Genomic DNA, 26618 nt, shown 5'->3' with positions numbered 1-26618 from the left:
TTTATCTTGAAGAATGAAATGCCGGATTTCAATGCTAAGGTGTTTGTCAAGTTGGAGTCCCATTGGGATGACTTCGTATAATACAAGACATCTCAAGAGAGTGAGGAACGTGTGATGAGGAATCAGCAGAATGCCCGACAAAAGCAATACCATCATCGCATGGGATCAGGTGGTTATAGGAGTGCTATTCCCAAGTGGTAGAACCTAGAAGTAGAGATTACTACCAAGGGAATCATACCTGAAATAATATAGAAGAACTGGCCTCAACGCGCGAAGAATTGGTTCTACGCTCATGGGGGAAGCCTAGACCCAGACACTGGCAAGCTAATTTTTGGCCAAAAAATTGAGAGAGCAACACAGAGACTAGCTCATGCTAGGGAAGAAGCTGATAGTAGTGTTTTCAAGCCCAACAGAGAGAAGGATGAATTAACATATGCCCTAGAGATTCCCGAACACGGTGGTCGAACAAGAGGCTATAGGGCGGTTCCATGGCTACAAGCATTCCCAGCAGACAAGGATACCTACAGAAGCCGCCAGAGAAAGAAGGATGAGGAGGCAGACCGAATCCGTGTATTGGAGCAATTTGTTAATGAGTCACGACAAGTATTGCTTGAATCACGTGAACGAGAAAAATCTCTTGAGGCAAGAATGCAGGAGGAGATCAAGAGGCAAGTGCAGCTAGCAATGAGTCAAATGCAATCGCAATCAACGCCGGGAGTCACCATTAGCCCCGTTGGTCAGATGAAAAGTAGTTGTGCTTCCACGGAGCTACCAGTTATTCAAGGAGACGCTGGGTTGCGCTTCCCTGTTGATGACATTACCGAGCCTCTAACAACATGTGAGCTACACATTCTAGATGGTAATAATACATCAATCATGGTGGCTGTCGGGGTTGTATCTCCAATAGACCGAACAAAGACACCAAGAATCCATGGGTCAGTTATTCAACCTAGATATGCTAGCGTCTCGGTCGATAGAGTGCTCAAAGGTTACAGTAATGTTCCTCTTGACATTGAAGGCGGTGATGGGGAGAAGACACTAGGAGAAGCAGAGAAGACATTTATTCAATGACGCAAACGCTTCATCATCATTCCTGGGGCACCACCGCTTCCCCTACCTCACCCTAGGTACGAATGAAAGTGAATGAAATATTATTTTCCATTAATTTTACATTGGCTTCAAAAATAATTGACCCATAACTTGTTTTTGTAGCAGGGTCTCCCCAGCCTAGCCCAATCATTCATTCCCCATCTCATGACAGTGTCGCGGGGGGCGAGACGACTTCATCCCCACGGCGATCTCCAACTCCTACACCGGCCCCATCGCCTCCACAACGATCTCCAACTCCTACACTGGCCCCACCGCCTCCACAACGATCTCCAATGCCTCCACGCCGAACTCCAACACCAGCCTCATCGCCTCCACACCGCTCCACCCCCTCCACAGCGACGCACTACAAAGACGTCTAAGGTCCCAGCGGCAAAGAAGACCTTGAAAAAAAGAGTTATTTCTCAAGAAATACTTCCTGAAAAGACTGATGAGCAAATAGCAGCTGAAGAAGACAAAAAAGTGAAAGATTTTTTTATAGATATCCAAAAGCAGAGACAAGCGAAGCTTAAGGAGAAGTCGTACTTTTACATACCACGAGATCTGCTGAGACAGAAGGTCGAAGCTCACAAGAAAAAGATGCTTGAAGTTTGTAAGCCTCCGCCACTAACAGACTATGACCGCTCCCTCGTGAAGTCACATGATGCACATAAGAAAAGGAAAAGAGCATTAGGGAAGGATGTCCCATAGCTCGGACAACAGAAACAACCAATGCAAAATCTTATTGTTGCTAATGAATATGGTTCCAACATAGAAGTCTATCGACCAGACAACTCTAGAGAAGTGTCGGTTCAAGACCTTAATGCTTTTTTTGAACTAACTGGTTTAACCTTGGATCAATTGATGGGCAAAGCTCCAATCCAGAACCTGGAAGTTGATACCTGGAAGACTTATAAATTTGGCAAAAGTCTGTACAACCCTGCGGCTCTGAATGAATTAGGTATGCAAATGTACTTGCTCAACAAGTGGTACATACAGGCGTGTGGCAGGAGTGAGGAGTGGATCTTTTTCAGATTTAGAGACCATCATTACTTCCGTGGCGATGACATCTTACATATTAGTTTCAAAGAATTGCATCAACTATACCACTTGGACGCTCTGGACAAATCAATCATTAGCTCCTTTTGTTTGTAAGTGATTCTTACTTTTATTTAATAAACTCACTTGCATGCGTACGTGTATATAATTATCCTCACATGTAACTTATATTTATATACAGATTCCAGATGTCAGAGCTCCAAAGAATACAAGACACCAGTGTTGGCTTCATTGATCCTTATATCGTATTCAAAACCGATATTATTGTCAAGGAGCACTGGGTATCTGAAGCACAGACGAATATCATAAGGTTCTTCGTGAAGCAGCACGACATGACAACAATACTTTTCCCGTAAAACTTTGAGTAAGTGTTAATAATAATGTAGTCTACACATTTTATGTAATATCAATACAACTTATATGCATGTATGTGTGTGTATAAACCAATGCAGGTTTCACTGGATACTCATTGTCATTGAGTTAAACTCAAGTCGGTTAGTAATCTTGGACTCGTTGAGAAAAGAGCGGACACTATACCAAGATATGATAGACATTATCCAGGGGTAATTTCGATCTCTCGCACACAACTATTATTGAATAGACTTTACCATAATTTATTAATGATCGTACATTATTGGTCGCACAGGGTTTGGAAAGAGTTTATTCGGCAACACCGCAAGGATTGCAAGGCACCACTTAATGTAGTTGAAATATCAGTAAGTTGTACTATATATACTTCCCCACGTGTTTAATTACTATATCGTACTTCAATTTACGCGTGAGATGATGAGAATAATCTTCTTCTCATACAGTGGTGTTTGCGGCAGCAACTAGGTAATAACTTGTGTGGATACTACGTTTGTGAATTTATCACTGCACACATAAGAAGAACTCCTGAACATGTCCTCAGAGTACGTATATATCAATTTTTTATTTATTTTTAAATGAATATATATATATATGTATTAATACTTTTCCTTTTATTTCAAATGCAAGACTGAATGGTTGAAACAAAGGGTCATGCAAAAAGACCATCTGAAAGCAGTTCAAGAGTCAATAGCAGGATTTCTTCTAGAAAAAGTGCTAAATCCCAACGGCGAGTTCTACTTTGATCCTAAGGAATAAATGATGTAAATTAAATGTTTATTGATATCGTTATTTTCGAGAACAAGATTATGAAAGTGTTGTATATATACATATATATCTATAATATATATAGTTTCATACTTTATTCGAATATAATAATATTCGAGATGAGAATTAGATGTAATTATATGCGTGCGTGTATTTATATTAGCAGCGTAGAATACGTACATAAAAACATATTATATATTAAACAAATATGTGTAACTGAACTGAAAACAAATTAAACAAAAAAAAAGAAAAAGAAAAGGAACCTTTAGTCCCGGTTGGGGTTACCAACCGGGACTAAAGGGTGCGGCCACGTTTGCTCAGCTGGAGGGCCTTTAGTCCCGGTTGGTAACACCAACCGGGACTAAAGGTCCCTCTTTAGTCCCACCTCGATGACCCGGGACTGAAGGTTCCACCTTTAGTCCCAGGATCGTTGTCCCGGCGCGGTAATCGGGACTAAAAGCCATTACCGCCCGGAACAACAAGTCCATCCTGTAGTAGTGGTATCCGGTTTTTACTAGTGCCAGCGGAGTGCCCAATCTCTCAACAACTCATACCAGGTGCACTCTGTCTGACGTAATCAAGATATGCGTCTTCACTTGGAGTCAGCATTCTGTATTCACAACATGCCGCCCTCCTTGAAAGCGCCACGGGTGCCCTAAATTCAGTTTAAACGAACTTTCTCACCCTCTTATCACAGGCGGTTTTCGGTAAAGGACCGCCTGTGGAAAACTCTATTCAGGCGGTCCTTCTTAAATAGCCGCCTGTGTTAGGGATGATCCAAATATAATTAATCATTTTTCCCACCTCCGTGTGGCCTCTGGTCAGACTTCGAATTTTATAAAACTGTCTTCATGGACCATATGGATCCATACGTTTTTTTTTTTTTTTGAAATTTTCCCAACGCCGTTCCCGTTAGGAAGGCTCTAAATACATGAATCATATGGAAAACTACAACATATAGACAACATCTTTAGAAGGGTTCCTATATATAGAGAGTAACAACGCGGTGAAAATGGCTCATACTTATGCAATTTTTTTTAGAAATTTTACTAGAGACAAGCGAGGATATGAGATATATCTCCACCAAATTTCATTACCTAGGACAACTTCATTAAAAAGATACAAAATTGATACGATCGATCGCACGCACAATAGTATATGGAGATGGAGCAAAGTTGACAATTAAATTCAGCCACAGGGAAGACCAAATTGATACAAAAAATGCATATATAATTCTTATATATAGATAATAAGTAATTTACATAGGGAGAACTATAGAAAAAAGAAAAAAATGGTACAATAATAATCTAAAAATCTAAACTTCTAATTAATGGTGATGCCCAGGAAGCGATGCCTCTTCCTTGGGCAGCGCTCCCCGGCGGCGGTGTCGTGGTCATTTTTGTTGCCGCCCTCCGGCGGCGGCTGTGGTGGAGGCTTCAGTGGTGGCGGTGGAGGCGGCGGCGGTGGAGGAGGAGGAAGCGGCTGCGCCATGGGAGGCGGAGGGGCGGCGTTCTGCTCCTCCTCCTCGTCCTCGGACAATGGCAGCGGGATGTAGTTGTCCTCATCGTCATCGTCATCGTCGTTGTCGTCGTCGTTGTCAGACGACGGCGGCAGTGTCTGCTCCATCACGTGCTAGTCCGCCCACCAGGCATCCTCTTTGCCTTCAAGTCGGAGAAGAAGTCGTCATCAGACTCCTCCTCCGGGTGCCACCACCCGCCGCATACCCTTGCGAATCCACATCGGACGACTTGGGGTCCAACGGCCATTGTCCATCGCCCATGGTTGATCACTAGGCGGTTTGTGTTGATGCATGGTGGTGGGCCGTGGGGGGAGGGGCGTGGGGGAGGATTTAAACCCAGCGAAGGCGCACGACGGTTAGGTGCCCGATGTGCATGTGCACCCTGACGGTTGACCTGTGATTCCCCACTCAACACAGGCGGTGAGTAATGACGGCCTCCGTGTCCGCGTCTCATTAACACGGGCGGACCTCGAAGCCGGGCCCACCTAGCGCCTTGTGCCGCATGTGCGGAGTGATCTACATGGGCGGACCTCAAGACTGGTCCCACCTGGCGCCATGTCCCGCCTGTGCAGAGTCATCTACACGAGCGAACCTTGAGGTCGGGCCCACCTGAAGCCTTGTACCGCCTGTGCAGAGACATCTACACGAGCGGACCTCGAGGCCGGGCCCACCTGGCGCCTGTGCCGCCTGTGCAGAGTCATCTACACGGGCGGACATCGAGGCCGGGCCCACCTGACGCCTAGCACCGTCTGTGTAGATACATCTACATGGGCGGACATCGAGGCCGGACTGCCTGGCGCCCAGTACCGCCAGTGTAAATACATCTACAGGTGCAGAACTCGAGGCCGGGCCCGCCTGGCGCCCTGTACCGCCTATGTAAATACATCTACACGGGTGGCCAGGCCCGCCTGGCGCCTTGTACAGGCAGATTGCTTTACGAGCTGCCCGTGCTTTGTCAGGGGTTTTGCCTGTAAAAAGCAATTATGTACAATTACCCCCATCAATTATATATATATATAAATCAAAAACTATGATTTATGCTGTCAAAAAAATGTCCCTCGGGCTTTGAAATTTCGAATACCCACGCTCCAAATCCTAGGTCCGCCCCAGATCATCTTGACAACTAGGGTTTTTCTGGGGTGTTCACAGGTGCTGACCTCATAGAGGGGAATGCTCTAGTAGGCAAAGCGCGGTCGTGGTGGTGAGGAGCGCCAATGGGAGCTTGATGCCAGCTCTAATTAAAGGAGTCATCGAGGCTGTCCAATTGGAATTGTACGACACATACGTTGCCCTTTCTCTAAGTCTTGGATTGATGGATCTTCACGATTGGAGGATCTCCCATATGGATAATACACATTCCAGTTCAAGTCTAATGCTAATTGTTTTAAGATACGACTTCTTCTTCAGGTGCATACCTACCCTTATTGCGCATGCAGCTTATTCAACACTAACAGATAGTGTGTCTATATCGCTAACAGATAGTGTGTCAATACTAGATTTGCTACTTGATGGTGTGTCTATACTAGATTCGCTATCTGATGGTGTGTCTACACTAGATTGGTCGGTATCCCATTCATCAAATGTAGGTTGAATATATTGAAGTGTCAATGAAAGAACATGAAACCCTTCAGTTTCCATAGAGGTACAGGAACAGTTGGGGCAACAAAGTTGGTGAAGTGGTTGGATTTTGCGAGCTGTTCCAACCACCGTTGAATGGCTGATTTCATCAATCTGAGGTTCTTTCTCTCACGTAATTTCGCTCACCCGTTCAACTTCCGTGCCGGATGAAATGGGATCCTACGACGAATACCTTCAGCGCCTATGACGAAGGTACGAATACCTTCCTTTCCTTAGCGGAACAAACACTCCTATCTCCTGCTGAAGCTGCACTACGTAAAAAACGATTTTTAGCAACGGGTCGAATTTTTTGTAGGGGCGGCTGGTGATGGAGCCGCCCCTACAGTGCCGTGCTTGGGTGCCCAGACACCAGCCGCCTCTACAAATGGAACAGCAGGGGCGGCTAGTGATACGAGCCGCCCCTATAAATGAGTCCGATTTGTAGGGGCAGCTCAATCACCAGCCGCCTCCGGAGATTCTATTTGTGGGGGCGGCTGGTGATTAAGCCGCCCCTACAAATGGCCCCGGTATAAATAGCTCCGATTTGTAGGGGCGGCTCAATCACCAGTCGCCCCTACAAATGGCCCCCGTATAAATAGCTCCGATTTATAGACATGGCTCAATCACCAGCCACCCCTACAAATGACCCACATATAAAACAGCTGCAGCACCTTCTTCCTCCTTGGCTCACTCACTCCAACCCGTGAAAGAAAGGTGGGGAGGCCTTAGGCACCTTCCAAAAATTACTCTACTAAGGGGGGAAGGTTTTGGTCTCAAATCCTTTGATGGAGAGGTCGTAGAAGGTAAGAAAATGCTATTCCACACTTTTTTATAGTTTTAATGGTTGGTTAGTGAGTAATTAAAGTTTTGTTTTTCTCTCTTCTATGGTGCTTGAGCTACTTATGAAGCAAATTAGACCCAAGTTTTAAATATACTATGGTAAATTAGGCAGGGGAACAAGATCATACCCTTATTTGATCCATGTTTCTTGATTTTAGTGAATAATTAGTTAGTTTTATGCATATTTCATTTGCATGTAGATCTAGATCTAGGGTTTGGTTTTTTTATTAATTTTGTCTTTTTGTAAATTTGGACTAAGGTTTGTACGAAAGATATTGGGTAAAGTATATTTGTTGCTAATTGTTGTCTTTAAAATTATTTATTGTAATAAATAAATATGTATTTTAATTAATTATGGATAAATGGGTCATTAATTAATTTTCCTCTACCATGGTGTGTTTGTATGTTTCATGTAATTATATTAGATTTATATTCATATATATCTGAAGTATATATAATTATTCTCAAGTAATTATTAATTTGATTCATTTTTATATATATCTGAATAAGTAGTCCTTTAATGTTTATTTTGTTGTTGTTATAAAAGATGGAGTACAGGAACTCTTGGATGTATGGTTCGTTAAGGTTCAAGGCAGGTTTTTGTGAAGAAGTGGATAAATTTATTGAAGCCGCAAAGAAGCATGCAACGACATTGAAAGAGAATAAGGATACAATTATTTGTCCCTGTAAAGATTGCAAGAACCATATGGCATGGACAGATGTGACTATCATCAAATCACATTTGATTATGCAAGGATTTGTTGAGGACTACAAAGTGTGGATTCATCATGGTGAAACTGTTATTGTTAACGATGAGGATGAGGAGGAATACGACGATGAAACCATAGAATCCTTGTCCCAATATTTAGCAGAACTTGATGCACAAATGGATTTTGAGTTTGGCAATGAACAAGGTGATGATGCTGGTGGTTGGGATGGTAACAACGAAGGTGGTGCCAATAATGATGGTGGAGCACGTGTCGGGGATGAAGATGATTTGGAGGACATGATTCGAGCCCTTGGACCACATATTTTACTAAATAGCCTGAAAGGTCTAGAAAATTTGGAAAGGGTGACAAAAGCATCAAAGGAGACTATGTATGGTGTTGAAAAGGGTTGTCTGACACATTGGACATTGCTACGTTTTGTGCTTGAGCTGCTCATCCTGAAGGCTAAGTACGGTTGGTCAGACTGTAGTATCAATGATCTATTGCATCTGCTATCATGGGTGCTGCCACAACCAAACTCAGTTCCCGCCAACACATACCAAGCGAAGAAGGTCATAAGTCCATTGACAATGGGGGTTGAAAAAATCCATGCATGCCCCAACCACTATATACTTTTTCATGGCGAAACGTTCAAGTCACTGGATAAATGTCCCCGGTGTGGGGCCAGTCGGTACAAGAACAATGACCTTTACGGTGGGGACAAAGCCTCCACGAGGAAAAAGAGGAATAAGAAGGGTACAAAAAAGGTGGTACAAGAATCTCAGCCCCCAGAGGACACTCCATTAGGCAACGATGCAAAGCAGAGAAGAATTCCTGCCTTGGTAATGTGGTACCTACCAATGACCGACCGCTTGAGACGTATCTTCCTAAACCCTAAATAAGCCGGACTCATGATATGGTGGGATGATGAGCGCAAGGTGGATGATGATAAGATTGCACACCTGGCTGATTGTAGTCTGTGGCAAAGGTTTGATGAGAAGCACAAAGAATTCAGCGATGACCCAAGGAATGTATGGTTTGGCTTGAGCACCGATGGAATGAATCCCTTCAATGAGAGAATGAGCGACCACAGCACATGGCTAGTGATCTTGACCATGTACAACATCCCAACATGGTTGTGTCAGAAGAGAAAGTACCTTCTCCTCACTATTCTTATTTCTGGCCCTAAACAACCAGGCATTGATATAGACGTGTTCCTTGAGCCTTTGATGCAAGAAATGGAGAGGCTATGGAGGCATGGGGAGCAGATGTACGATGCGTTCCGAAAGGATGACTTCATATGTAGAGCAATAATATTTGTTACTACCAATGATTACCCCGCGTTGTTTGCTTTGTCTGGACAGATTAAAGGGAAGACAAGATGCTTGGTTTGCTTGGATGGTACTACATGGGTGTACCTAGATGCATCCAAGAAGATAGTTTACCTAAGGAATCGACACTTCTTAAAGACAAGTCACAAGTACCGCAGCAAATTGTTCTTTAGATTTTATGACAATGCCCTAGAGATTGAACCCCCTCCGGAGAGACGTCATAATGGAGAACACATGTATAGAATGGTGAAAAACATATGCATCGTCTATGGAAAGAAGAATCCGGATGGGACGAACAGAGATAGAAGTGCACCTCCTGTCGAAGGCGTATCTTTTAAGAAACAATCGATCTTCTTTCAGTATCTACCTTATTGGCCAGGCTTGGAGGTCCCCCATGCCATTGATGCTATGCACGTGCAGAAGAATATCTTTGAGAATCTCATTGCTACCTTGATGGACATAGACAAGTCAAAGGATGGTCTGAAAGCACGGAAAGGCATGGTGTAGCTAAACGTGATGCCACAACTTCACCCGGTACCTAAGGCTAATGGAAAATACACTTTGCCCGCGACGTGCTTCTACTTAACACCAGACGAGAAGAGAGCTATATGCACTTTCCTGAGGGGGATCAAAGTCCCGACTGGGTTTTCAGCAAATGTGAAGAAGCTAGTGTCGATGAAGGACTTGTTAATAACACACTGCAAGGCTCACGATTGCCATGTGATGCTGACAGTGTTTCTACCTATTGCAATCAGAGCTATAAAGCCAGAGTTCTTGAAAATAGCCATCACCTGCATGTGCTACTTCTTTTCGAAGATCTCACAGAAGACGATTAGCAAGCAAGAGCTGAGTGACCTACATAAATTTGTAGTGGAGACACAAAACCAACTGGTGATGTGTTTACCTCCTCCTTTTTTTGATATAATACCACATCTCATGATTCACATGGTTCATCAAATACAGGCGCTGGGCCCTTGCTACTTGCATGAAATGTGGTCCTACGAGCGGTTCATGTCGGTTCTATGTCGATACGTGCATAATCGAGCATACCCAGAGGGCTCCATGATAGAGGGTTACAATACTGAAGAAGTCGTCGAGTGCTGTCAAGAGTACCTAAAAGTACAGAAAGGGATTGGTAAACCCGATTCTCGTCACAAGGGTAGGCTTGCTAGGAAGGGCACCAGTGGTAGAAAAGTGTTCATCGGCCATGATTACAAAGAGGTGAGTCAAGTGCATTACAGTGTCTTGTAGAGTACACAACTGATGCAACTGTACATTGATGAACACTTGGCTCTCATTATGGCGAAGAGAAATGGCCATTCGGATGATTCAGTCATCAAACAACACAAGCAACGACTAACTAAATGGTTGAAGGACCAAAACATACTGCCTGGAGAAACCATAGACTCTATTACCATCAATAGGTTGGCAGAAGGGCCATCGAGACAAGTGACATCTTGGAATGCTTATGATATCAATGGGTATACATACTATACCCACGCAAAGGATAGTAAATATGTGAACCAAAACAGCGGCGTTCAAATAGAGGCTCTCGATGGATTGGAGCGAAAGATTCAATACTTTGGCATCATTAAAGAGATATGGGAACTTGACTATGGAATGGATATAACGGTGGCCCTGTTTCGATGCCGCTGGATCAAACAACACCAACTGAACGAGATCGGATTGAGAGTCCTAGACCTCGAAAATCTAGGCTACCAAGATGACCCTTGGGTGCTCGCTTCACGTGTCGCACAAGTTTTCTATATGTCTGACCCACAAAGTAACCTCCCCCCGAAGAAGAAGACAAAGCACGTGGTTGTCTCTGGAAAACAGCACATTATTGGAGTTGATGGCGTGGACGATGTTGAAACTTATAATAACTATGATGAGATGCCGCTATTCACAGACTTTCCTAAGAAGATCGGTGTTGTGGAAAAGAACCTCCCCAAAGACATATTGCCATGGGAACGAAAAGGTGTCAAGGGGAAAGTCGTTACAGCGGGCTAGCTAGTTGTTGAACGTGGAGTGTTTATGTAAGTGTGTGTTTGTAAAACTTCATTTATGCATGCGTGTGAGACTATATATTTATGTACGTGTGTAAGACTACATATTTTTGTATGTGTGTTAGACTACATTTATGCATGTGTGTGAGACTACATTTTTTCATTTGACAAAGTTTGAGCACTTCAAATTTTCAAATTTAAAAAAATGACAAGTTCAAACGAGATTTTCAACCATTAAATGATTTTAGCTGAAAAAGTGATGAATACCAAAGTTGTATAACTCATCAAGATCTACAACTTTTATTTTGATCATTTCTTCATCTCATAAAGTGATAGTAAACATTGTTCATAAATCAACATGTTTCTCGTATAGATCATGAAACTATGAGTCATATGTGAATTTATGAACAATATTTACTAATACTTTGTCACATGAAGAAGTGACTAAAATAAAAATTGTAGATAGTGAGGAGTTCAACAACTTTTATGTTCACGACTTTTATTGTTGAAATCATTTAAGGCTTCAAAGTCTTGTTTGAAGTTACCATTTAGTGAAATTCAAAATTTCAACTATTCAAAATTTAGTCAAATGAAAATATGATCAAAATAAAAGTTGTACATATTGATGAGTTCTACAACTTTAGTATTCATGAGTTTTTCATCTGAAATCATTTACTCTTTCAAAATATTGTTTCAAGTTGAAATTGTTTGAATTTCAAAATTTAAATCATTCAAACAAAGTCACATGACAAGATGACCAAAATAAAAGTTGTACATGTTGATGAGTTATACAACTTTTATGTTTACAATATTTTCATTTTATTTCATTTAATATCATAAAATTGTAGTCGAAGTTTTAAAATTCAAATTTTTAATTTTTGTTTTTTTGTTTTCTATATTATTTTGACTACAATTGTTTATATATATATATTTCTTCATATATAGAATAATAAAAAATATTATATTTGTGCATATACACAATTTTTTTATATTACTTTGTGTTTTTATGATATAAAAAATATAGAATTTATGATTTAAAAAATATAAAATATTTGCAGGGGCGGTTGGATTAGGAACCGCCCCTACAAATGCATTTTTAGGGGCGGCTGGATCAGGAACCGCCCCTACAAATGCATTTGTAGGGGCGACTAGATCAGGAACCGCCCCTACAAATAGTCCCGAGTATAAATAGGAGGGCGCACGGGAGTCAGACTATCTGGGCGCTGTCTTCTTCCTCCGACGCCGTCACGCTGCCCCTCGCGCCTAGGGTTTCCGCCACCGGCCATGCTGCCGGTCCCGCGCCCGTGCCCGCCCACACTCGGCCCCTGGCGTCCCGCACCCAGCCCCAGCGCCCGTCCCTGCGCGCCGACGACGCAGGCTCCCGACGCCCCGCGCCCGGCCCCCGGCGTCCAGCACCCGCACGCCGACGACGCAGGCTCCCGGCGCCCCGTGCTCGGCCCCCTGCCCTTGTGCACCGACGACACAGGCTCCGGCGCCCGGCCTCCCGCGCCGCCCCTAGGCCCCGCGCGCCGCACGGGCGAGCTCAACCCCGCCTGCCACAAGCTCCCGGCGCTGCCCCTGGGCTCAGCTCAGGTAAACCTCACCACTTCGCTCTTCTCGTGGCGCCGCCCTCCTTGAATCCGGGCGTGGTTTAGTTGTTCGGAGAGGGGCTTTGCTTGCTCGGTCGGGATGGGAATTGGGAACAGCCTATCGCTTGACACAGGTAGGGATTTGCTAGATTCCTGATTGATTCACATATGTTTCTAGTTCAAAATCACGGGGGTATCTGAGGCAGCTTGATCCTAGTTAAACTAATGCTCGTGGGTGTCTGGTTTTGATCTCTTTTGTTTCTTCTTATCAAGAGCAATTGGTTAAGACAGAAGGCATTTAATTTGGTGCCAATAAACAATCATGTCTTCAAACAGAAGGCGTTTAATTTCCTACCGGTGAACAATCTGTTTATAGTTCCAAAGACATTAGCTGATGCAATTTTTTTTGTTACCCCTTCCCAGCACCATGCTTTTTTTTGCTGACTCCACAACTGACTACTACAATATCTTTCTTATTTAGTTCAGTGACACTATACTAACACCAAAGGGTAGCAGCAAAACTGGAAATAAAGAGAATTGTAGATGTGCATTTCGAACAGGGTGCATATACACTGCAGATAAGGTTAATTTTGCTAGAACAAAAAAAATGGAAGAAGTACTAAATAAATCGATGTGTAGTGGAGTGTGGATGTGTATCGGAGTCATGGGTAAATTGGTGGGGTGGGGTGGGTCCGGGAGCCTAGCGGAGACAGCATTTAGGCTGGCAAGCAGAACGAGTGAAGCGAAGACAGGAACCTTGCGGAATTTTTAAGTAGTAGAGATTTACATAATATTTTTTAGGCTCCCAAATTTCAATAGTCTCTTCTGGGTTCGGTTTGCCTTAACAGCTGATCATTATCTCGAATGTAGTGATCACCAGTTTGCGAAGAGCTATGATGCATTTAGAAATCATGAACTGCATATTAGGCGTCCTTTAAATGGCTAAATCACTACAATCTATTTGTTCCCTGTTATGCTTTTTTTTCCGCAAATATGCAGGAGCCACACATCTTCTTATTAAGAAAAAGAATTTAGCTCCCAATACAAGCCGACCCTGGTTGGTTCTCTGTTACATTCATAAGAGAAAAAAGACCCAAAGTTGCCTAAATAGATGCCCTAGACTCCTCTAGTGCCTTAGCCCCAGCCATGCCCAATAGCCAGGCTTCCTCTGAAATTTCTCTGAGAGTCAATGCAATGTATGGGGTTCCTGTTATGCTGGTACTATGCATTCTTTGCTGAAAAAAACTTAGTGCCTGTTCTAACAATATTGCCTTTTGTCATGATTTGTCCTTTTGGGTTTTAGTGTGGCTTGTACAGTTGATGATTACACTCTGACCATGTTCAGTGATTTTTTTTTGGTGTTGGGCAATGCTCTTACATACTGAAGTGTTTGAAAAATAAGTGGCAATAATGATTATAGATATGTTAATCCATTATAGTTCATCTTTATCGGTCAGTTTACACTCTGATGCTCTTCTTTCATTGTATGCTTGCAGCCTTGCACTTGTTTGTTTAATTAGTGGGACTTTGATTCATCCAGTTTTATTTTTTTGGGAATAAATATCTGCTAAGTAGAAATAATCCTTGCATTTATATTATTATTTTGGCAAACAGGGTACTATTCTTTTAGGGTTCCGAATTTCCCTAGTGTCTTCATTTCCAATGGAAAAATGTTCTTAGAATTCATAATTTGCCTAACAAAAGTTCTAATATATGCACATGGCTCTGCAGTGATATATATTCTTCTTACATCATCATTTGTCAGAATTACGATGATCCTCAAGTTTTAGCAAAAATTAAAAATACACTATTGTGGCTGGTGGCTACTAATCTTCTCTGTACTTGCTATCTTCTTTGTACTCCTCTTCTACTACTACTCTCCTCTACTCCACTCTACTCCTCTCCTCTCCTAAGCAGCTGTTGCTTTTTTTTGCTACTTCTACTACTTCCCTACTACTACTATCTACTACTTCTGATTGTCTGATCTGCTTATCAGGTTCGGAAGATATTAAGCATATGATGTTCATGTGTGATCAAGCAAAGTCAGTATGGCAGCTGTTGCTTTTTCTGGGAAGCAGCACCTGCTTTTTTTTTACCAAATCTCCCCTCTCCTCTCCTCTCCTTTGTTTTGCCGATGATGAAATTGTCCAAGTCCATATATTATATGGAATATGAGCTGATGATCAAGAACTTGTGAGGAACTTGGCCTCATTAGCAGCCGCCTCTACATTATCTTCTCCTCTCTTCTCTGTTATGATGCCTTGATGCTCCAAGTTCATGATCAAATAATGATTGACATGTTTCTGAGGCCTCTACTACTGCTACTACTTATTTTTTTTGATATATTGTTGTTTTATAGGACTACTTTGGTTTATAGACCTTTTTTATTTCTTATACCTTCTCGCGTACCTAAAGCACACTTTCTTCCATCTATTAGAACAAAGCGCGAAATAATGTCGCCGACACCAGACAATGTAGCCCGATGCCCAGAGCATGATAAGCAGCCAACCTATGAGGAGCAAGCACTAGAGGACTAGCTTACTCAGGAATAGTTCGATAACGAGGTAGAAAAGGATCTAGAAGTGATGCTTACTCAGGAGCAGTGTGACGAGGAGGAAGGGGGAGTAGGAGAGGCTGCTGAAGGCGAAGAAGAAGAGGATGATGATGATGATGACTCAGAAGAGGTATATGAAAGTCCCAAGGATCCTTTCCCACGTGAAGCCAGAAGGAGGCCAACAGAGGAAGATTTGGATAAGGATTTTGACCCGAACGAGGAGGTAGAGAAAAAGCCTTAGCTTGTAAATTTTGCTAAAGCTTTGGCTGTGTTACCTCTGCTAACACTTTGACTTGTCGTATATACAGGTCCCTCCTGAAACTTGGAAAAGACGACGTCGATGTTCGTGACATCTCGCTGGACAAGATGGAGTAGAGGAAAGGAGAACAGAGGCAACAGCCACAGAGACGGATCACGATGCCTCTACTCCACAACCTCAAGACACAACCACGACTACCAAGCCTAAGAGGAAACGAGGGGATAGAAAAGGAAATCTATATCTAGATAAGGCATGCTATGTGATAACAGAGGTCAGGCCAGCAGGGGAGATCCTTGAGCTGAAGGAATTAAGAGGATGATTCCGTAATGCGATCGGGGCCCTAGTAAGAGATAAATTGAACCTAGCAATCCCTAACTAGAAAGAGGTACTAGAGAACACAAAGAATGCACTATGGGATAGGCAGCTAAAGCACAATTTAAGATTTCCGGAGGGTAAGCACGAATTGGTAAAAAAATGCTATCAGGATGATGGGAGAGTCATTCCGACGTTGGAGGTCGGAGCTCAACACGAAGTATATCCAAAAGGGGTTAACTCCCTTCAACGAGTTCGGCAAAATAACTCCTAGTCAATGGGAGGAGCTCGTGGCTTAGAAGACTTCATCAGAGGCATTGGAGCTTAGTGCCCGTAACACCAAGCTGGCGAAGAGGAACAAACACCACCATCATCTAGGCCCCAGTGGCTACTATGCCAAGGAAGAACAGTTTAGGAAGATGGACGAAGGGGCCGCAGCTGCTGGGAATATTGATGTGATGAATTTGAAGGTACGCTCAAGGAACTGGATATATGCGAGGAGTACAGAATCATCTGGCAGTAATTTTAAGTTTGATAAGCTGGAGACCCAAGAGGCGGTATCAAGGATATTGAAATGTACTGAAGATAAGGAGAAGGGCTCATTCAATCCTTCCAGAGAGAGGGACGAGTTTAGCCTTGGTTGGGAAACAAGGAGCACACAGGCCACACCAGGGGGCTAGGGAAAAGGACGACCTAGAAGCAAGGATTCGAAGAGGACAGGCACATATACAAGAAACATAGCCGAGATTAGGAGACTAGTCTTGAGCTCCAAGTGAAGGCTGTAGTTGCGAAGGTGCTGGAGGAGCAAGGACTGTCTACGGAGCCATGGACATTAGTAATGCCGCTGGGAGAACTGGCATTAGTTGGTAGCCCTCCGAAAGTTCCTAGCAGCCAAGGTTCCACTACAGCCATAACCCAGTCGATCGCATACGGGAACCAACTAGTTGCACCTTGGTGTTTCTCAGCGGCTGCCAGAACACTATGATGGAGGTGGCAACGGGTGTGGCACATCCTCCCGATGGCTTACACCACAATAATAAGATACCGCCAGACTACACTAGGGTCGAGGTGCATACAATGAAGCCCGAGTTCATGTAGTGGAGGATAGACTACGCAACTCCCGAGGGGCTGGTGTTACTCGGAGACGTTATGGGGTAGTTCATCCTCTGGCAAAAATGGGACATTATATTGACTACTTCTTCGTCCCCTCCCCCTCTCCCAAATTTGGAGCAAGTTGTTGAGGTCGAGGAGATATTTTTACCGTCTCGTGACCCCCACATTCCTGAGATGCCACATTCTTTCCCGCCTCCTAGCGAGCATGTGCCTGATGAGATGCCACAACCTTCTCCAGCTCATATCGAGCAAGTGCATGATGAGATGCCACAGTCTTGTCAACAAGCACAATCGATACATGAACAACGAGTGCCTCCTGAAGAAGGTGATGCACAAGAAGATGAGGACGTGCCTGAATGGGAACTTCGAAAGAAGATTCCAATCAACATAGGGCCAGTTTATGTTCCGATCAAAGATGTCTCGTTGGTGTCCAAGTAGTATTCCCATGACCAGTTCAAGCCTGAGAACCAAGTTAAAAAATCCCATCACGGGGTTCCGAGGAGGCCGTCACTAGCAAACTCTACCAAATTGCAAAGCAGTATCCAAATGTTGATGCCATCAAATTGTCAAAGGATTGCCCGAAAACAATGAAAGAGGCAAGCCCTTCCTACCGAACCGGGACATCCAGCGCCTACCACTTGGAATGAGAAGGTTCCATGATTGGTACTTGCGTGTTCTCCCAACGAGCATAGATATCATACAAGCATGCTTCCCCACCGGCACATTTAGAAGCCCAGCCAGGAAAATTGTCTTTGACTTCAATGACAGGCACACATGCTTTCATCTGGGAGAAATGGAGATGAATCTAATTCGCACGTGGTGCCTGTAAGTCCTTGTCCTCCCGATATGATATGAATGTAATATTTGAATTTTGTTGTAACTAACCCACGCCATGATTTGTAGAATGCAAGTGCACATTGTCAAACAAATACCAAGTGTGAAAGCCGGGTATGTAGACCCTCAAGCTATAGCCCAAATAAATTTTAATTACCCTAAACGGTGGACACTGGATGCCAAAGAGCTAGCTGCTGCAAAGACTCTTCGGGAGAAAGAGCGCATCCGTTCGGCGAAACTAAGGGAAGAGTCCCTTAAGGTTGCGGCATACATTGCCCTGGCTTTTAAAAATCTCCAACAAAACTATACTATATGGCTACCATACAACTTCGAGTAAGTTCAACTCTATACTTAAAGCTTTGTTCGATATATTTTATTCGATGCAAAAGAGCTTATCAAGTTCTATGATTAAATCTATGCAACAACCACTGGATTTGTATAGCCGTCGATGTCGGGAGGAGCATGGCATGAGCCTTTGATTCATTAGATAGGGACACGGTGACATATAAAGACTTCATATCGATTCTCAAGACGTATACATATCGACAATCCTCATTAACTTATATGTTTGTATACATACTTGTAACGTTTACTTTTGGATACTAACAAGTTGTATTTGCTAAAATAATTCGAACAGGGCATTTAAGTTCTATGTCACTAATCATCATGGAAGGCATGATCCAGCAAGGAAGGAAAAAATAGCTATAAAAACACTATGTGCGGTAAGTGTAACTTACTTCTTCAGTACTCCGTTACATGGCTGTCAAAAGCATTACTTAACATTTTCATAAGTAAAACACACAGTGCCCCAAGCAGAGGCCTGGGAATGTACATTGTGGATATTATATATGTTCTATGATGAGTAACACCGGTTCCTACAGGAGACACCCCTTAAGAGTAAGTTTGAACCTCTTCACCCGTAGTATAAAAACTTCATACATGGTATGAAATACTAAACTGAAACTTGTTCTCTTGTAGTGGAGAGAAGAGAAAGGAATGAAAAGAGACCCATACAAAGATGACCAACTCTTAGAGCTCGTCGGCGACCTTTGCAACTTCATATTGGACCAGATTGTACATGTCAGAGGCGTCTACCATGACCGGGAGTTTGAGTTAGGTACAAATCCTCCGTACCAACACCTTCATGAGACTGAAAGGCTAGCTCTAGGACGTTGATAAGAATGTATATGGAATTTGTATATTTAATGATGGATTATATATATTCTTGTGAATTGGACTTTTAATTGTAGTTTATAGAATACTCTTGTGCTTGTAGTCGCGGTCGCGGGGCATTCGTCAACGCGAGCGCGGTTCGGAACGTTGGTCGCGGGGCGTTCGGCAACGCGAACGCTGGTCGCGGGGCGTTCGGCAACGCGAACGCGGTTCGGAACGTTGGTCGTGGGGCGTTCGGCAACGCAAACGCGGTTCGGAACGTTGGTCGTGGGACGTTCGACAATGTAATTTTGAATTGTAAATTTGATTTTTTTTTTACGGGAAAACGTACTGTAGGGGCGGTTCTAGATTGAACTGCCTCTACAAATACCTGTTTGTAGGGGCGGCTGGTACTACAGCCGCCCCTACAAATCGATTTATAGGGGCGGCTGGTAATACGAGCCGTCCCTACAAATCGATTTGTAGGGGCGGCCTTGGAACCGCCCCTATAAATGCATGATTTGTAAAGACGGTTCGGTAGAGACGGCTGGCCAAACTGCCCCTACAAATGGTTATGAGCCACCCCTAAAATCGATTCTGTAGTAGTGTTGGATGCACGCCGGCACACGGGCCAAAAAGGACTAAGGAGAAGGGATGCCATACTAATAGATTGGGCAAGCATAGCAAGTCAAGCATTGATGACTCTCGATTGAAAGGTTCCGAAGCAAACGTATCTGCGGAGGCTGGTTCCTTCGTTCTATTCAGCAATTCAAGGCCAAGAGGTCCTGAAGATAGGCCCTGAAAGGAGAAGCTAAAATGCCAACAGATCTCTGTCTATTCTCTAACTCACCCAATCCAATAGTACCCATTTTTTGAGCGCCTGATGCCAGACTAATCGAATGGGTGAGTCAGCAATCCAATTCCTTTAAAAAATCAGGGCGTAGAAGCGTGAAATTTTACACGATTGTTGTTTAGAACGTCCCAAAAGTATAAGCCACTTGCTATACCAAAACGACTGACCCTAAAGAGAGCTCTTTGACAAGTGCCTTCAAATAAATATGGGCCATCCATACTTCAGAATGGCACATGTCTTCCAGTCCATTCACGTAAGAAAGACCCTGTGAGGCTGTGACCACCTTAGCGACAGAACGTGCGAATAAAGAACCTTAACCTTTGCCCGATGCCGGTCTCATTGCCAGACGGAAGCAAAGCACATATTTTATGCACGTCTCGTCACACGCAACGAATAGCTATAGCCTATATCGGCTTTACTATGTCGTAGCCGGCTATATATACCACCTGCATGTATGCCGCTGCTGTCCACGACGACGAACTGCGAGACCGAACTGAGTGAGACAGAGTCACCATCACCACAGAGCAGCGGGATGGCGTCAAGAAGCAGCAGCTCGAGGCGGACTGCAGCTTCCAACGGCCCCCTCCAGAAGGACGGCGTGCAAGACGAGCTCGCCGCGGTCAGGCGTCCCAGCCTGCTCATGGCCGCTAGCTCTGGCGACTGGGAGCAGCTGCTGGAGGAGGTTCTGGGAAAGGAGGAAGGCGCGGCGGTGGCGTCGCTGCTGGCCCGTGACATCGTCATCGACATCGCCGGCGGCGGCGAGCAGGGCCACAGCGACGGCTCGCAGGTCCTGACGGAGCGGGCGGGCTCTGCGCTCCACGTGGTGGCGGCCGCCGGGGACAGCGAGCGCTACCTGCAGAGCGCGCGGGTGATCTGCCGCAGGGCCCGGCGCCTGCTGGCGGCGCCCGACGGCGACGGCGACACGCCGCTGCACTGCGCCACCCGGGCCCGGAACAAGGGGATGGTCGCCCGCCTCATCGAGCTCGCCGCCGAGGGCGACGAGGAACACGGCGGCGGCGGCCGTGAGAAGGTGAGGGATTTGCTGAGGATGCAGAACGCGCGCGGGGAGACGGCCTTGCACGAGGCTGTCCGCTTCGGCGACAGGGACATGGTCCAGCTGCTGGTGAACAAGGACAAGGAGCTCGCCCGTGTGGTCGCCAAAGATGGCACCTCGCCGCTGTACCTCGCCTGCTCGCTCAGCCACCACACGATTGCTGCAAAGCTGCACGATGCCGACGACGAGCTGTCCTACTCCGGCCCCAATAGACAAAATGCCTTGCATGCTGCTGCTCTCCAAGATACAGGTGAATGAAGGACTCTTCTTTCATACTGTATTTATTAATTAAACTAGCATATGATCTGTGCTAAATGTTGGCCCAAACGCTGGATCAAACACGCACAATATGGTGGCTAAAGCCTAGAACACGATAAACTCATGCGAAGAGTGGAACACACGGTAGTTTTTTGGCGTAGCCCTGACCGGGTTACATTTTCTCTGATATATTGATCTCTATTTAAAGATTACAATCGCTTATATATGGAATCATGCTATCCCATGATCCTATTTTCTAGGAAAGAAAACATTTCTAAATTTACCCACGCACACACCCGGACGACGCGCTCCTCTGCAGCTCCGCGTCGACGTGTCAACCAGGCCGTGCACCAAACGGGCCACAACGGTTAGATGTAACACTAAATAACATGGCTAGAATTGTTAGTATCTTTTTTCATAATCCCTTTCATCATAGGTTCATATACATACGTCATTTGATCATACAGGTACCAGCTAACACAATTTCTTGCAACCGCAGAAATGACAAGGTTGCTGCTGCAGTGGAACAGGGCGCTGCTCAAGCAACGAGACATCGAAGGGAGAACACCAATGCACTGCGCCGCATCGGCGCTGGACCCTTCCCTGGCGTTCACATTCTTCGTCTTCACCGCGCGCCAGTTCGAGGGCTTCTCCTTGGGCTCCGTCTTGCTACGACTGCCCTTCCGGTGGCTGACCGCATACTACAACAGCCTGGACCTTCCCCTCGCCCAGCTGCTCAGGGCCGACCCGGCCTCGGCGTTCCAGCCGGACGCCGCCGGCGGGTCGTTCCCGGTGCACGTCGCCGCGTCGGCGGGCAGCATGGCGTCCATCATTGTCCTGCTCACCAGGTACCCCGGCTGCGCCGGGCTGCGCGACGCCGGCGGCCGGACCTTCCTCCACGTCGCCGTGGAGAGGAAGAGGCTCGACGTCGTGGTGTTCATGTCCAGGTACGGGGGGTCCTGGAGGTCGGCGGTGCTGAACGCGCAGGACAAGGACGGCAACACCGCCCTGCACCTGGCTGTCATGGCTGGGGAGCTGAAAATATTCAGATGGCTCATCAGGAACCCCGAGGCTCACATAAACTTGCAGAACAAGGACGGCAAGACTCCCCTGGATCTTGCCCAGGGCAAAGTTCAAGCTGGATTTTACTTCGGACTGGTCTCTCTCAGTCTCCGTATATATAACTCCACATTTTAAAAATTTCTAAAAACTTTATCACCTATGTATGTCGTATAGTTAGAATCATACGTGCAGAATTCAAAATCAAAATATGATATGGTTGTGTTATTTGTGGGTTCTTGCAGACTGCACCTCGTAGGATCCTTGGCATGCTAACCTCCGCAAGTGCTCTGACCGCCGACCGTCGCCGCGATCGGATCAGCGAGTACGATCAGCGTCTCACCCAGGAACAGGAGAAGGAAGAGTCGAAGAAGATAACGGAGTTCGCGCAGATCGTGGGCATCGGCTCCGTGCTCGTGGCGACCGTGACGTTCGCGGCGGTCTTCACCATGCCCGGGGGCTTCACGACCCTCGAGGACGCTGCAGCGCCGCCGGGCACCGCCGCGCCACCGCCGGCTGGGACGCCGGTGCTCGCCGGGTCCTACGCCTTCGACGGGTTCGTCATCTCCAACACGCTGGCGTTCATCTGCTCCACGCTCGCCACCTTCACCCTCGTCTACTGCGGGGTCGCCGCCGTCGACATACAGCGGCGGATCACGCTGGTGTCCCTGGCCCTGGTGCTGCTGCTCAGCGCCGCTCGGAGCTTCTGCCTGGCCTTCGCCTTCTCTCTGTACCTGCTGCTCGTCAGGGTGGAGCGCGGCACCACCATCGCGTCAGTCGCCATGACGTCGCTCGTGATGCTCGACGGCTTCTGGTTCCTGGTGGCGAGCTACCACGACACCGAGGCCATCCTCAGAAGACGAAGAGTTAGACTGCAGGCGGCGAGATTAGTGTTGGGTTTCCTCGCCAACGTCGGCTATCTCTGCGTGCCCTACCTCGTCATCTTCGGGTATTTGATGCTTGATGAGATGGTAATCTCACCACGTGTACACGATACAAAATATAGGTATTAGGATCTACTGAAGATAAATGATCATCCATACTCTATTATATGGGATTGAATGTTTGTAAAACGTACGATTGATGTTTCCCTTTACGTATATTTATGTCAAATGTTGTTGCCATTGAGTTCTATATAGATTTATATGTTACCGTAATATATCTCGTGAGAAACTAGTTGGAATAATAAGCCTCCGTCTTGTATTTGGATTTCATGCTGGTACTGTACGTAGCCTTCACTTAGATCCTGTTTATTTTAGCTGCATGCGATTATCGAAAGCAACTTGAAGATTATAGATTCTAAGAAGCTGATAGTGGTTTAGCAACCTGGGTTTAGACACTACTGGATTCAGGCGCTTTGCCGAGTGCCTAATGCACTTGGCAAAAGCTACTTTGTCCTCGGCAAAGAGCCTCCGGTAAAAAATCCGTCCGCAAAGAATTCTTTGCCAAGCGCCTTTTATCGGGCACTCGGCAAAGAAAAGTGACCGTCACGGCGCTGGTTGCGTTAGTACATGCTTTGCCGAGTGTCATGTCAGAGGCGCTCGGCCAAGATTTTTTAATTTTTTTTTCAAAATTTCTTTGCCGAGTGCCTGAAAGCATCTCGGCCCCTTGTTGGGTTTCAGTGATTAATGACAATATAAGATTACTATGACTAACGTGTGTTTTGCAGAGGCAATTAAGTAAGGTCAGGGTAATAGAGATCGATTGGGCAAATGAGGTTGTCATGCCCCTACGATGAAAATCGTTTTGGTTTTCAAAGGATGGACGACAAGGTTAAGGACGACTAGTTTTAAGTGTCAATTGGAGTTGTAGAGACACTTAGAGTAGTTTAGGACTTTGTTTTTCCTTTGGCCGTACTATTAAGGGGGGTATGGACGGGTAGCTTGACCTAGGTGAGTCTAGTGAGTTAGGTGTGGTGCACACTTATTAAAATTAGCACTAGGTAGCTCCACAACAGCCCTATGATCCTATGGAGCAAACTTCATTCACATATGTTCGAGAGTTGGAAGTGAATGGAGGGTCAAATGCTGACCGGACGCTGGCTCCGGTGCGACCGGACGCTGGCTGCAGGGTCCGGTCAGTTCATTTGATCAAGAGACTACGTTCGGTGCGACCGGACGCTGGAGTGGTCAAGTGACCGGACACTAAGAGGCAGCGTCCGGTCGACTCCAGTAAGGTTCTAGAGAAGGAAATCTGCGACCGGACGCGTCCGGTCACTACTGACCGGACCCTAAGGATCCAGCGTCCGGTCGAGTACAATAAGCATCCAGTGAGGGTTTAATGCGACCGGACGCGTCCGGTCAGTGATGATCGGACCCTGCCAGCGTCCGGTCAACACTTAAACACTGGAATGTGGGTTGAACTGACCGGAGCATCCGGTCAACATGACCGGAGCGTCCGGTCACCCCGCAGAAGCTCATAATGGTTCGTTTTTTAGGCTGCCTTATAAATAGAAGCTCCACTCGTGTGTGGAGTCACTTTTGCTCATTCCAACAGCTGAGAAACACGTTTGTGAGTGCCAAGAAGAGCAAGGTCCTAGTGAGGTGATTGAGATTCGTGAATCCAAGAGAGTAGCCTCATTAGTGAAGCAAGAGTAGCAAAGTGTGCATCCACCATTCTCATTAGGCTTCACGTGGTCAAGTGAGAGTTCATGCTTGTTACTCTTGGTGATCGCCATCACCTAGATGGCTTGGTGGTGATTGGGAGCTTGGTGATCACCCGGCGGAGCTTGTGGGTGACCAACTCAAGTTATGAGCGGTTTTGGGTGATTCGCCGCGATGGAGTGTCGAAGAATTAACCCAGAGAGCATTTGATCCTTGCGAAGATCAAGGGGGAGCTACACCCTTGTGCGGGTGCTCCAACGAGGACTAGTGGGGAGTGGCGACTCTCCGATACCTCGGTAAAACATCAACGCGTTCCTCTCTCTATTTACTTTGAGCATTTACTTAGAGCAATTCAATACTTGTCTTTACATTCATAGAATTGCCATGCTAGAGTAAGTTTGGAACATAGGTTGCAAGTCCTTTGTGCGTTAGATTAATAGAAACACTTTTCTAGGCACAAGGGGTTAATTGGGCTAACCGTAGGATTTAATTATTGCAAGAAAATTTAGAATTATCCCAATTCAACCCCCCCCCCCCCATCTTGGGCATCTTGATCCTTTCAATTAGTATCGGAGCCTCGTGCTCACGTTTTTAAGCTTAACCACTTAAAGTAAGATGTCTCACGGGGATGGACCTCCTCCTATCTTTGAGGGAGATGACTTTCCATATTGGAAAATCCGCATGGAGGCGTACTTAGAAGCTCTAGACGTTGGTATTCTTAGAGCTGCCTCACAAGGCTTCCTAAAACCTCGGGATGCTACTAACTTACAAGGCGATGAGGTTAATTATGAAAAATGGAATGCAAAGGCTCGAAACACCATCTTTAGAGGCCTTTGCAAAGATGTGTTCAACCACGTAAGGAACCACAAAGACGCCCATGCACTATGGTCGGACGTTTATGCGCTCCATGAGGGAACCAAGAGTGAGCGTGAGGAACGCTATCATCTTGTGATTAAAAAGCTAAATTCATTTGAGATGCTTCCCAAAGAATATGCTAATGAGATATATTCACGTTTGAATGTTCTTGTAGAGAAAGTCAATGGGCTTGAACTTACTCAAATGTCACCATCCGACATTGTGAGAAAGATCTTGAGTGTCCTCCCCATTGACAAGTATGGGCACATTGTGACCGTGCTACACCAAGGTGATCTTTCCACCGCTACCCCGACACAAATCTTGAGAAAGATCAATGCTCATGAGATGTACATGCACATTATGCCACAAGATGGCTCATCCTCTACCAAGAAGAAAGAGAAGGACTTAGCATTCAAAGCTAGCCAAGACAAGGGCAAAGCAAGACTTGAGTATGAGAGCTCAAGTGATGAAGAAGATGAAGATGAAAATCTTGCTCTCATGGTGAAGAAAGCCGCCAAGATGCTAAAGAAGCTAAACAAAAGTGGCATCAAGTTCGATGGCAAGAAGAAGAAGTTCTTCACAAGCTCTAGAAGAAAGCTAATCTCCAAAATGGATTACTTCAACTATGGTGAACTTGGTCATCTAGCACATCAATGCCCCAAGCCCAAGAAAGACAAGTTCAAGAACAAGAACAAGGGCAAGAAAGATGAATCAAGTAATGAAGATAAAGATGAGAAGAAGAAGAACAAGCCATACAAGAAGAGGGATGGCAAAAAGAGGGACTTCCACAAGAAGAAGAAGAGTAGAAAGGCCTACATCGTCGG

At 45.4% G+C, this 26618-nt stretch overlaps 1 protein-coding gene across 1 annotated transcript; it reads left to right on the top strand.

Moving 5' to 3' along the window:
• Positions 1-20191: 20191 nt before the first annotated feature.
• LOC136482689 (ankyrin repeat-containing protein At5g02620-like) lies at positions 20192-23434 on the top strand. The gene is made up of 3 exons (XM_066479894.1): positions 20192-21269; positions 21777-22435; positions 22582-23434. Exons 1-3 carry the CDS (start codon positions 20420-20422, stop codon positions 23347-23349), a joined length of 2277 nt encoding a protein of 758 aa, XP_066335991.1. The 5' UTR covers positions 20192-20419; the 3' UTR covers positions 23350-23434.
• Positions 23435-26618: the final 3184 nt, after the last annotated feature.

Source organism: Miscanthus floridulus, chromosome 9 (genome assembly GCF_019320115.1).
Source record: "Miscanthus floridulus cultivar M001 chromosome 9, ASM1932011v1, whole genome shotgun sequence".
In the NCBI taxonomy this organism is placed as follows: domain Eukaryota; kingdom Viridiplantae; phylum Streptophyta; class Magnoliopsida; order Poales; family Poaceae; genus Miscanthus; species Miscanthus floridulus.
Note: the sequence above shows the minus strand (reverse complement) of the source record. Positions and strands in the feature narration are given on the sequence as shown.

What these genes read in the sequence shown, in the direction of transcription:
- LOC136482689 (XM_066479894.1), top strand. Translation starts at nt 20,420, where the DNA reads ATGCCGCTGCTGTCCACGACGACGAACTGCGAGACCGAACTGAGTGAG. An exon ending in TGCTGCTCTCCAAGATACAG is followed by an intron (nt 21,270 to 21,776) that starts GTGAATGAAGGA and finishes TTGCAACCGCAG; the next exon opens with AAATGACAAGGTTGCTGCTG. An exon ending in CTGGATTTTACTTCGGACTG is followed by an intron (nt 22,436 to 22,581) that starts GTCTCTCTCAGT and finishes GGGTTCTTGCAG; the next exon opens with ACTGCACCTCGTAGGATCCT.